General features: G+C 42.0%; 2 protein-coding genes across 7 annotated transcripts in view; both read right to left on the bottom strand.

Moving 5' to 3' along the window:
• Positions 1-589: 589 nt before the first annotated feature.
• LOC136432113 (uncharacterized) lies at positions 590-2,942 on the bottom strand. Its single transcript, XM_066423124.1, has 3 exons — positions 2,019-2,942; positions 1,202-1,317; positions 590-927 (listed from the first exon to the last, which is right to left on the bottom strand). Exons 1-3 carry the CDS (start codon positions 2,788-2,790, stop codon positions 841-843), a joined length of 975 nt encoding a protein of 324 aa, XP_066279221.1. The 5' UTR covers positions 2,791-2,942; the 3' UTR covers positions 590-840.
• Positions 2,943-5,377: 2,435 nt separating this feature from the next.
• The window catches only part of LOC136432749 (mucin-17-like), a 94,628-nt gene continuing 87,430 nt past the window's right edge, over positions 5,378-12,575 (bottom strand). For 4 of the 6 annotated variants that reach the window (XM_066424221.1, XM_066424222.1, XM_066424223.1 and 1 more), the window contains 10 exons: positions 11,750-12,017; positions 9,936-10,829; positions 9,501-9,565; positions 9,215-9,276; positions 8,947-9,012; positions 8,596-8,692; positions 8,358-8,400; positions 8,161-8,240; positions 7,655-7,810; positions 5,378-7,110 (listed from right to left, as the gene is read on the bottom strand). In XM_066424221.1, coding sequence (XP_066280318.1) covers positions 7,006-7,110; positions 7,655-7,810; positions 8,161-8,240; positions 8,358-8,400; positions 8,596-8,692; positions 8,947-9,012; positions 9,215-9,276; positions 9,501-9,565; positions 9,936-10,829; positions 11,750-12,017 — 1,836 coding nt within the window. In that variant the 3' untranslated portion in view covers positions 5,378-7,005. Of the gene's footprint in view, positions 7,111-7,654; positions 7,811-8,160; positions 8,241-8,357; positions 8,401-8,595; positions 8,693-8,946; positions 9,013-9,214; positions 9,277-9,500; positions 9,566-9,935; positions 10,830-11,749; positions 12,018-12,477; positions 12,515-12,575 lie in introns of those variants that run through there. The other 2 variants (XR_010755570.1, XM_066424224.1) reach the window with 2 other exon arrangements.

Here is a 12,575-nt window from a genome sequence, read left to right as displayed (position 1 = left end):
AGTGGGCTGTATGATGAGTTGGTTTATCAAAGGATGTAAGGAATATGAAATAAAGGAATATAAAATTCTCTTTTAACTCTTGAAGTATTTGAAGTGGGGGAATTAACTTAACACATAACCGAAAATATTTTTTTCTATCGCTATAATACAGAAGAAAGTCTTATCCGGCTAGATGCCGAACTGAGCCGAATGCATTGATCAGATACATGTCCTTAAAAATCCTGGCGATTAGTGCTATGAGTGCAACTACATGTGATGACACACAGAAAAAACAAACAAAGAATAACGTCCTCTGCTATGTCAGACCGAGAGTTCGCTAACGCGTCTGTTTTTGTATTCGAGTTTCCAAGCATAACTGATGGTCAGACATAAGCAGTACTTCTCAGTTCATACATGATCATTTACCGTACTAATTAAGCTTATATGACGCGATCCACCCATTAGTAAGCTGTTCAGACTCGCAATTCGTTCAGATTTCGCTAGATGGGTTATCTACACGCGATTTTTATCTTCGTCCTACAATGAGCATTTAACGTTACTTACGGCTATTAAAACAGTGATAGTTTGACGTCGACTTACCATATGCTAGAATGTCATCCACCGATTTCTAACCAGAGTGCAACGGAAGGAAACGTATCGTTCGAAGTTATATCTGCACCTTACTCTTCTTAGAAGCGTTGACCCTTCACAAAGTACCCTAAACAACAGGTGTAGACAACATAAACTAAACGATAGAGAGACCAAGCTTTCATCGCATGATAGAAATTGTTTTATTACTTATTTACAATCAATTATAGAAAGTGATCTTCATGATTCTCATCTCATACAATATAAAAGTTTCTAATACAGTTCATGTGATGCATCATCAAAATAGTAGACAGCATCAAAGTCTTCAAAGTAGAAGTATTTCAAACTGCCTCGTCGTTTCTGAAAGGAAAGAAAAAAAATGATCAAAGCACTAGTAGTGACTATCAACAGATTTACTTTTGTCACAGAAAAGTTTTACTTTTCGAATATTGGCAATTCTGATTCATGTGTGTTGATGCATATGTGAATGAATGTATGTGTGTGAGTGTACGCGCGTATGTGTGTGTGTGTATGTGTGTGGACTAAGAAAAAACCTCCTTACCACGTCCTGATTTTTTATGTGTCGGTAACGTTATATCAAATGGATAAAGAAATAAAAAGCAGTGTTACTGACCACACTGACACTCTTATGCAGCTCGTCTTCCATGACGTATGGCCTCACGTAGCAGCAGAAGAACCTCTTAACCTTCCTCCACCACTTCACCTTTCTCCTGGAACCTCTCTTCTTCCCTACAAGTCGTACAGTAATATTGGTTTTCAATCAATGTACAGACTGCATCTTCTAGCACAAGTGACGTCATCTCGATCCGGCACCCTTATCATAAGCAAGTAAGCAGGTTGCATCATCACAGAATGTACAACCTATAAATACATGTACGCTGAATAAGACCTCGGACATTAATTGAGTGTTGTATGATCTTGATTTTGAATCAGTAGATATGATTTGTATCTTTTTTATAACACTTTTTATTGTCAGAAAAAAATCTCACCCAAGCGTTAGCTGCTGGAGTCCATTTGTACCATATGTAGCAATTTTACCCATGGCATGCCATGGCACATCGTATTGTGGAAAAATCACCAGTCAACATATTTGTTCTGTTTATAGCGGGTGTGCTCAAAATGAATTCAAATCTACGCTTGTACTGATTCATCACGTTTTCTCACCATAATTACTTCCTAATCATTACCCTCCAGCAAAAGCAAATCAGTAAATCAACACCATATACTACTTTGTGGACAGGGTAGTTATTATTGCCATTGATCGGTATGAATACACAGATAGGTGAGCATGTTTGGATCCATGGACAGAATTATTGCCTGAACAAATAGCTGACCGGGTCGCCGTCTGGAAGTTGTTAGCTGCACCATGTATAACCGTGGTTCTAATTAACGTAATTCAATCAGAAATGAGAAGAAATTATTGTCCTTACCTTTGCTGTCACAACTTGCCGCCTCCTCGTCAAGGGTTGCCTCATTCTGGGTGCGGTCGGTCTCCTCGTTGGCACAGTCGCGGTCGGTCTCTGCTTCCTCGGTGGCGCGGTCGCGGTCGGTCTCTGCTTCCTCGGTGGCGCGGTCGCGGTCGGTCTCTGCTTCCTCGGTGGCGCGGTCGCGGTCGGTCTCTGCTTCCTCGGTGGCGCGGTCGCGGTCGGTCTCTGCTTCCTCGGTGGCGCGGTCGCGGCCGGTCTCTGCTTCCTCGGTGGCGCGGTCGCGGTCGGTCTCTGCTTCCTCGGTGGCACGGTCGCGGTCGGTCTCTGCTTCCTCGGTGGCGCGGTCGCGGTCGGTCTCTGCTTCCTCGGTGGCGCGGTCGCGGTCGGTCTCTGCTTCCTCGGTGGCGCAGTCGCGGTCGGTCTCTGCTTCCTCGGTGGCGCAGTCGCGGTCGGTCTCTTCCTCGGCAGCGCGGTTGTCCTCTCCCTCGTCGTCACTGCTACATGTAGTCTCCTCGTCGCTGCTGCTGTCAGACTCCAGAATCCAGTTGGCGCGATACTTACCTTTGCTGCTCAGTGGCTCCTCCTTCCTGCGATGAGTAGAACTACAGACGGCTTCCCTAGGTCTCTCCATAGCAGGCAGCCGCCTTGCTCGGTTCTGAAGCTTCAGAAAGGCCTCACGCCGGCTTTTTAGTCTCATGAGTCTCTCTGAAGCAGTGTTACCGGCTGGAGATGGTTCTGGGTCGGCTGCTGCTGGTGTTTCCATTGGCAGAGACATGTTTGGATAAGCGTTGGTCAAGATTCGAATTCAGACGGTAGAACACAATGTAGAACACACAGATAGCGGGAGCTGTTCGGACGAACGTCCTTCCACGGTGAGGGTCTCTCGTGGAATGAAGCAAACACGAAGGTTGCCAGGGATAACCACTCAGAATAGAACAGATAACGGTTTAGAACCACGTCAGTTCGTACGTTCGAAATGCCCCCCTCCCCCTCATCTGCGCTTCCCCATCAAGCCAACGAAAAATATAACACAACGCAAAAGATACATTATCCAGTGGTACAATATCTACAATAAACTAAGAATCATTAACGCCTTTTCATTAGAATAGTGACAGGCCAAGTTGTTAATTGAAACAGGAGATAACGTTACAACGGTCCCGTAACGTTCGAGTCCGTGTTACCATGTTTGGATGAACCCAGACCCTCGATCAATGTTTTAATTATCAGTGTCATTCCAACACTCAGAGCTACAGACTGTAACGTAGAGTGGAATACGTAACGTTATATACTAAAAGACTCCCGGGTACTTTTAAGAAGGCTTGGTACTTTACTTTGTCATGGCTAGAAACGGGGATCTTCAGGGTCATTGGCGAGTGCGCAAGGTCGCGTTCGAATAGCTAACGTTAGCGTTACATCCCCTTTTATTTTTCGTACCTTCAATGGAAAATACAAAAAAATATCAAACTACTAGTAGAGTTCCATGACCTCATACCTTCGCCATATGATTTTAACCTTCATGACTGACATATCAGGGGTGTTTGTCATCAATTATAAATCATACCAGTTGATCTTCTTCACCCAAAAAACAAAAGTATGAGCGTAACAAAGAAGGTTATGCTAACAAAGTAACATTTATCATGAATTATGCAAATGGGGTCCTTATTACCATAATTTGATTCAACAATGTTCACATTCACATAACTTCCAAATGACACAAGTATGAAATTGCCATCCTTTACCTGTATGGTTTTATAGTAGTTTCTCATTAATTATGCAAATTAGGCCTACATTTGCATATTTTTTATCTATCAAAATTCCTCAGTAACAAATGTCACATATGTCAATAGTCATATCATGGAATACAGCGGGTTTTTAAAGTTGTCTCATTAATTATGCAAATTAAAATCTGATTTGCATAATTATCGTCCAATCATACAAAGCATTACGTAAGCTATCTACATACCAAAAATCATTACCATCCATCAAGCCCATCTTGAGTTATAGTATTTTCTCATTAATCATGCAAATTAGGTATTCATTTGCATAATTGATATCTATTAATATTTCTCTCTTCTTCAGTTACATATGTCACATATTTGAGAGTCCTGTCGTGGAATTTGGCCGATGTATAAACTTTCCTCATTAATTATGCAAAGTAGATACTGATTTGCATAATAAGATCTAATCATGTACATCATCACTCAAGCTATCTACTTACCAAAAATTATAACCATCCATCAAGCCCTACTCTCCAAGCAGAGCTAGGGTTTCGGCTGGTTTTTAACGTGTTTTTAGGCATTTTTGTCATGCCTTCTACTTTGTTATCGTAGTAGAAGGCATGACAAAAACGCCTAAAAACACGTTAAAAACCAGCCGAAACCCTAGCTCTGCTTGGAGAGTATCAAGCCCTTCTTGAGTTATTCCCTTTCAAAGTCTGAACCAAAACCTGCTCCTGCAGTTCCAAAAAAGCCGCTAGGGAGCCAAAACCTATACCACTTACTCTCTGTCCAAAGAGCTATCTACCACTCAAAAATCAGTTCCATAGCTTGTCCAGAACACGAGATATTGAAACAGGAAGTTCCGCTGCAGTACCGTAACAAGCCGCTAGGGGACCCAAAATCTAATCATTTCCTAGTCTCATCAAGACCTACCCACCTACCAAATATCAAGACAATCCATCTAAGCCTTCTCGAGTTATGCTGTACATTACACACACACATACAAACGCTACCCTCTGCATAACCTTCTCGGCAAAGGTAACAATGACGATACAACTAGTGTTCACCGATACAAAGGCCGAGAATCTTGTGTTTTGTCCAGATCATCACTTTTTAGTCACACAGTTGTTGGAATCAGAAGATGACAAAGTTGGCGTATTGGCGGCCATCTTGTGACAATCGTGTTACAAATCATCTCTGTAGATTCCAAGTCATTGTCACCAATCATATGTTGATACCTACGGGCTCTTCTCCGCATAAAAGAGACTTATTGTGTTTCAAAAAGTTAACGTTGACTTCATTTGTTGAGTAGTTTCGTCGGACGTTTTCTAACGTTTGGGACGTCTGTTTACATTTCCACATCCACCCCCAAATCTAACGAATTGCCGTCTGTAACTTCAGCTTTACAATATGTTTAGAAACACAACACTCTGCATGAGATATGAATGCAGTGGCAGTCTTTCCACGTTCATACCCGGACAATATGAAACGCTTGGTTTTCCCATGTAAAAGACCTGATATTCATGGTTAAGAAACGTCCAGACAGTTTCAGGAATCCGGACGTGAAAAGGGAAGGGAAAAAACACATGTAATTGAAACTTAGGAAGTTTTGCCGACCCCCAACATCAAGACAAAACACAGCTGTTATATTTGTACATGTTCAATACAGTTTTAATATTTCTGAATTACCTGATCACAATCATCTTAATACAATCATCGGAAAATTTACAGCCAGAAATTTTGGACTTTCACAAGCAAATAACGTTATAATGATAAAAAATGCCAAAGTATGGTGTCGATATAAATACATGCAATATATAAATACAACTTGACAAATGATTGTCTTGTGGGCACACACCTACACTGGGCATAAATATTAGAATCTCACATAATATGATCTTGTACAAAAATATCTCCAAATAAAAACTTTTGGCCTGTACAGTTCAATACAGAAAGAACGAGAACAAGACAGATTATTCGACCTTGGCACATTCACGCATATGTACATCTTCAGCTTGTAAGACGACTAGAACAACATATACAGCTGGCTTCTAATAAAAATTCAACACAAAAACAGGCCAGGAATAAGACGACAGCTTTGCTTAAATCACACAAAATGGAAATATCCAAACATATCTTATTTTCTCCGAATTTCAACAGTTTCAATTTATCTATATTTTGGCAACTGGGTCATGTGAACTGTTTTTAAATCAGTCCACAAACGTTGCCCAATAAAAATTGGTTAAAATATCCATACATCTACATATAGTGATTTCATGATGTTCTGTATAGAATAGTTTAAAATCATGTCATGACATTTTGTATACAGTCTATGCTCTACATTGACATGGATAACTAAAGGCAAGATATCTCCTTTTTTTGCACATTGGAAAAAGTCTACATTGTGACAAAACAGTTAAGTTGTCGTTATTCTTCACAAGTTGGCAAGGGCGGCAACCACACTTCGCACATGTATGTAAGTACAACTTACAGTGGCCAAGAACTTTGATACTTTTACTCTGGGTATTTATGCATCCTTTTAAAACATATAAACAACAGATAGCAGAGTACCCGTCCACCAGGCTGGTAAAATGCAAAACTTAACAACTTATAGGCAATCTTTCCTTTGAGATTTAGGCTCAGCAATTGCTACATGACTTTGTCCATCTCTGCTATTGTTCTGGGTAGTCAAGCATTCTTTTTAAGACCACAAGTGAAAAGAATCGACCCACAGACAAGTAAAGTTGCCAGTCCAGATTTCAGGATCACAAAACCAGAGAACTCTTGAGTTCGTGATTGCACCAATGTAACCTCAGCTGCAACCCTCCATTTTACAAGCTCAAAATCAAAACAGTCACGACCATTTTCTTTGGCACTCTGATGGCACAAACCTAGCTCAGTCAATATACAGGAAACCGTTTCATTTCAGACACTTAGACGACCACAGCTACATGTACCTTCCAATCTTTACAGCACCTTTGTGAAATCAGACAGTCTATATCATATAGCAGCTCACTAATCATGATCCAAAAGTCTCCATTTTGAGAGATGAGAATGAAGCAAACCCATTGGACCATATCAATTCATCTTCCAGATTATATGTACAGGTTTCTTTTCAAATGAGAAGTGATACAGCTCGTGACAGCTTCCCCAGACTCTGTTTCTTCCCTATCAATAATACTCTTGCAGTACAAAGTCCCCCTACAGTGCTGTGTGACATGGTTAGGAGCTCATTGTTTGTCCAGGACTACAGCTGAGAAGCGTGGTCCATCCTATGTGTGAGGAGAGATGTAGTTGGAGAGGTAGGTGATGAGGTGAGGCTGTTTCCTGCTGGCCAGGTTCACAAGTTGGGGCAGAACGGAGGAACCAAGGTCGACCTGGAGGGAACAGGGAACAAACGATTGAGCATCAAAAGGAATTGTACAATTAAGAGTGTGTCTTGGTGTCCCTATTTGCATTTCAGCAAATACTAGTTTGACCATTTTGGGACATTTAAAGATCTTCTGAATGTCTGAAAATACTACTATTGTGAGAAGTCGGAGTTCTATGTTCGAACGGCCGGTCCCTTTTGATATAACAACTTTTTACACTATCAAATGTCGACAGCTGAGTGCACCGTTGTGTACTGCGATTATGGACACCAACATAGCTGTCAGTGCCTACCTACTTCATTCATATGGAAAGTGAGCGAAAATGCTCTACATTTATTTCCTTCACACAAATGTTTATGTTCTAGTCCCTCACCATGTCTTCTTACTTTTGTCTGTTTTCTTGCGTCTTTTCTTTTGTTATCTTGCAACCAAATTAAGTAGTAGCTCTTTGCATATTCTCCTACTGAGTGATGACCACAAACCAGTTATGGAAACCCAGAGCCTAGTTCTTGTCTACAGAGGGATGGTTTGAGAGCTTGTCCAGTCTTACCTGGATGAGATAGGCCACCCTGGTCACCTCCTTGTTGCCCTGGACGACCGGCTCCAGCACCAGCCCACACTGGGACAGGTGACCTCTGGTGACCCCTGCTGTCAGGGGGCAGCTGGGGTGGGACACAGACTGGGCTGCCAGGATGTACCGCCCTCCCTGTGGACAGGTGGAGATAGTCATGGTTAAGGACCAATCAGAAGCTCCCATTCCCTAATTACATTTCATCATGCACCAATGGGAGCTGTGTTACATCACCATCAACAAAATCCAACAGGTGTCAGGAAAATTTGCATTACAGGTACCGGGGGTATGTGTTGGAAGCTGGTGAAGAAGGCCCTGGTACTTAAGGTAAGGTTGGGCTAAAATGATTCCCTTTGGATGACACAGTAGCTGTGAAACTTTCCTTATGGACTGGTCAGTGAGTCTACCATTGATGCAGTGCATACAACATCATGAATTTTCTTCTACAGGTAAATTAATTGACAGACAGAAGAAGTGATACTGACCTGACTGCCCTCCTGCAGCAGGCAGCAGAAGTCCCGTGGCTGCTGCAGGAAGCACTGCGACGTCTCATGCACACTGTGCACTGTAGACAAACAGACAACAAAGGTTACAACCTGCAAAAATGTAACAAACTTCACAAAAGAAAGAATAATAAAAGAGGAAACCAAAAGAATAGTAGAAAGACAGTGATCCAACTTACCAATTCTTGCACCTCTTCCCAAAGTAGCCACAGTTCTTATGTCCTAAAGCATGAAAAACATTCTTGTTAGCCTTTTGGACATGGAGATTTAAAGAACGAATGATTTTCGAAACAACATTTCTATGAAGTCTGAGTATGCAATTTTGATTATCAAATGACATTGTTTTGTGAGAAATTCCCTATTGTAACATTACTGATTGAAGTTTAAAGGAAGGAAATCCTAATAAAGGAAAGTTACCTTGAGTGTTCTGTCATAATGTCGCCGTGTGTTCAGGTCCTTCACAACTCCCCACACTATTCCCACAGGGGCTGACACCAAGCCAACACCAAGGAAACTAGGAGGGAAACAAAAGTTATTCAGGATCTATGAACATGATTTAACAAATTACAAGATTTCTTCTTTCTACTCAAACTTCGGTTTCACCTCAGCTTCATATTGCTTTGGGCTGCATAACTGCAGCTCTGTAACAGCCAACCGCTTGAAATAAATAACATGCTGTTGTAGTAAAATAGCCTATGATCATTTCAGCATGCTACTGGTTCCTCATTCTGTGATGTTATCATGAATCAGGAGATACGTCCGACTCACCAGTGGATTGGTGAGTTGTCAAGGATTTTCCTGTAGATCACCACATCTTTTTCTTCTGACTGGAAGCTAGAGGGAAGGACATACAGAATTATATGACTTTTAAACTTGCATGGTATGGGCATTGATGTATCCAAATATTGAATAAAGTCAATATACAGCAGCCCAGTAAAACAAACTTTGAACTGTATCTTAAAACAGTTAATAATACTTCAAGTAAGACTAGTACAAAGTATTTCAGAAACCAAAGTGTTAAGAATAGAAAACTTACATCCAGCCTCCAGCAGACCGAGGTCTGGAGAAACCCCCTGCACCACCCAGCACCTGGCTCACCTGTGTTAAATGTGCAACACCTTAATACACCTGGATCACACAGGTATTCACCTCCAGTCAAACATATACACATGTCAGTACAGAGGGACCAAACTTTGCTCATCCTATCATGCACTGTCAACTTCCAACCAATGATTAAATCAAACGTTAAAAAGAGGATGGCTGTCCTTATTCTAGTATTAATTTACTACTGGTATAACATACAGTCATGTAGTAAGTCTTACCTCACTCATTACATGTGATGTTAATTGTGGGCCAAGTGAAGTGAGGTCTTCTGGTTGGGCAGATTCTGGTAAAACAAGTAGGAAAACAGGTCAACACTCAGGAAAACTTGAGCTGTGTTGTAATATTCAAACATCATCAATGAATAGTTCCATCTATGTTGAAATAGTATGATCAGGATTCTGCCTAGTCTTACATTTAATTCTGTCATCTCAGGTAAAGTCACACTTACCTTCTGACAGGTAATCTTTCCGATTGACAAATAAGAATTTTTTGTCTATCAAAACAGCAGAATAGCCTGGCATATAAGTCAGTCATTAGCAACAAGATTTGATGGGTAAAACCCTGGGTATGCTGTATTGATTTATCAACATTATGATTAGGCCTAACTCTTTATAAAGAACAGTAAAGGCTGCGGAAGAAGTCTAAAGACTTACCAGGCTGCCGACTTGGACTGACGGTAGCTTCTGGGCTGTCCTGAGGTGATGGTCTTGTGGTCCCCTTCAACAAGTTGTTCCTCTGCCTCTCCACCCTCTCCTGGTAGTGCCTGTCCATCTCATCCCATGTCTCCACACTCACCCTCTTGGGGGGAGTGTACCGCTCCAACTCTACAGGAATGTCTTCTCTAGTCCTCGTCTGTAACCCTGCCACGTAGTCCCTTGTTCTAGAAGGAGATGATGTTTCTTCTCTTCCTGCTGCCTGGGTTTCTCTGGTAGGGTGCTCAGTACCCATCAATCCTGCTCTCGGGAGAAACTCCCTTTTTGTCCCAGCCTGGTTTGTTTGCAACTGTGAGACATCTCTCACTCTGGTAGGAGACAAGTCCTTGTTTCGTTGGCTGAACCTTGATGATGTTTCGTGTGCTCTAGACGAGGCAAGGTCTGAATGTGTGGCAGTATGCGCAGTGTCTTTCCTCCTAAACTTAGCGTACAAGTCCTCTGCAGTGTGGTACTGGGGCTGATCTCTGGTGACGATGGAGTCGGCAGTGTTTCCGTAGTTTTCCCAGGCCAGGCTGTGCTCGGTGCTTGCTATAGACAGCGTGTCGTCAGAGAGGTACGGAACAGAACTGATGTCTGGCACGGAGTCCAACTCTGACGGGTACTGGACCCTTCCTCCATGTAGTGCAGCAGGTTCTGTAGGTGGGGAATATCTAGGGTAAGCTGTTTCTATCTGCTGTAGGGATTGTGAATATTGGAAGTCCTTTGGTATGGTTTCCTGTCTCCACTGTGGTGCAGGCTGTGTTCTGAGGTTGCGGTGACTGCTGGGTGTGACCCTGGCTGTTGGTGACCTCCCCCTCGCACCCTCGTCTGAGGCAGGCTGACCCATCAGTACAGCTACAATCAAACGAACAAACAAACAATAGTTTAAATCACTTTTTGTAGATGTATGCTTTAGTTCCAAGAAGAAAGATATTTTCCATTGTCCAAGTTCAGCCTAAAGATTACAAGGCAGTAGCTCAAATAATAGCTCTCCATAGATTTTGCTAGGACCCTACTTTCTGGAAACCTTTGGATTAAGTATCATCATGAAATGTTTTAATAAGGCCACACCAACTTAATTTTATGGATGACATCCGCGCGCATTGATTTTCGTCCGTTCTCAAAAAAAAAAAAAAAAAATCACCACCGAGGAGGCTTCGAAATTTTGTTCATGATATGACAATACTGTCATTGTACATGTCTGTATCAAACTGAACGATATCATCTCTGGCTGGGTTGCCTACAGAGTTTGATGTTTTGCTCTGACTGAAGGCGTGATGTTGTGTACACATTTAGACATTTTGTTTTTTTTCTTTAAACGGCCAAATGTTACATATGGGTCTTTAAACCAGGCATCATCCATGTTAAAAGCACTTTGATATGAGCTAATTCGAACAAATAAAGACTTACACTGTGTTCTGTGGTTTAATTTGCAATACCAGCTATGTAGTCCTACGGTTTATCATCTTTTTTTTTTGCTAGATTTTTTTTTTTTTTCCGCCCTCTCGCATTAGTTTTGGGTACTCCAGAGGATGTCATCCATAAAATTAAGATGGTGTGGCCTAAAGTCTTCAAGAAAGCTTTGACACATTTTCAAAAAAGTTATTCAGCTTCCAGACATTGACAAGTGTCTCAATGAGTGAGTGTCTTTCTGGCTGTGTGGCCCAAGGGCTATACAATGTAGAAAGGAAGATGTCCACAGCCAGAAGATGTGGGAAGAATTCAACCATATCATTCGTAAGAAATGCCTACATGGTGTTACATGTAAAACCTACCTCTCTTGGCCCTCTCCCTGATCCTCTGGAGCTGGGCGGCTGCTGATGTGAGGATCTCCTCAGTCTTGGTGTAGTGTTCGTCCACACACCTGCTGACAGACGAGGTTGTGGAGGAGACGGAGGACGTGTCGCTGTTCTGGCGGTGCACCTGATGTGGTGCCAGGTGGCGCTGTGGCTGTGCCTGTTCTGGCTGTGGCGTCTTGTCAGTCTTGATGGAGGAGAGCGCGGTGTACTGCTGTCTGAGCTGCTGAATCTCCGCATCAATATGCTTTGAAAAAGAAGTAAGAAATAAACATTAGACATCTTGTAGGCAAGGCAATACTAAAGGTCTTGATTGTTATGAACAAGACTTTCAAATTCCAAAGAAATGCACCTTTACTTTTATCATACAGACTGAGCATGCACCATACATATAGAAGACAGTGGAGAACACAGTCTACACAAATAAGACACAGATAAGACACAGCAGGTACAAGACACACACTCAGACAATCTAGACAGAGTCTAGACAGAGTGAAGGAAGGAAGTGAGAAAAGGATCATGACAAAACATCTTAGAACGTCAGCCTGAAGACAACAGCAGTGGTAAGGAACTGCGTTTTAAGAAGGTGAATATATTGCACATACCACTGGTCACTGTGAAGCTGATGATTTGTGAAAGGTATGGTGGGGATAGAAATGTTGGGACGGATTATGATACATGTACACCAGACCTCATGCATACACTACCTGCAATGGGGATCCTAAATATGGGGAATCCTGACAGCTTGTGGAGCAAGAAGAAACAGAGAGACCACAATAACAGTTGTGAGTAGATCAGAACAATG

This window comes from Branchiostoma lanceolatum, chromosome 4, assembly GCF_035083965.1.
Source record: "Branchiostoma lanceolatum isolate klBraLanc5 chromosome 4, klBraLanc5.hap2, whole genome shotgun sequence".
NCBI lineage: Eukaryota > Metazoa > Chordata > Leptocardii > Amphioxiformes > Branchiostomatidae > Branchiostoma > Branchiostoma lanceolatum.
The sequence above is the reverse complement of the archived record's forward strand: the minus strand, read 5'-3'. Positions and strand labels throughout refer to the sequence as shown.

Excerpts from the sequence above, each read along its gene's own strand:
- LOC136432113 (XM_066423124.1), bottom strand. The coding sequence starts at position 2,790 with ATGTCTCTGCCAATGGAAACACCAGCAGCAGCCGACCCAGAACCATCT. Across the intron at positions 1,318-2,018 it reads GGCAAGTTGTGACAGCAAAG|GGAAGAAGAGAGGTTCCAGG; the intron begins GTAAGGACAATA and ends TACGACTTGTAG. Across the intron at positions 928-1,201 it reads TGCATAAGAGTGTCAGTGTG|AAACGACGAGGCAGTTTGAA; the intron begins GTCAGTAACACT and ends CTTTCCTTTCAG.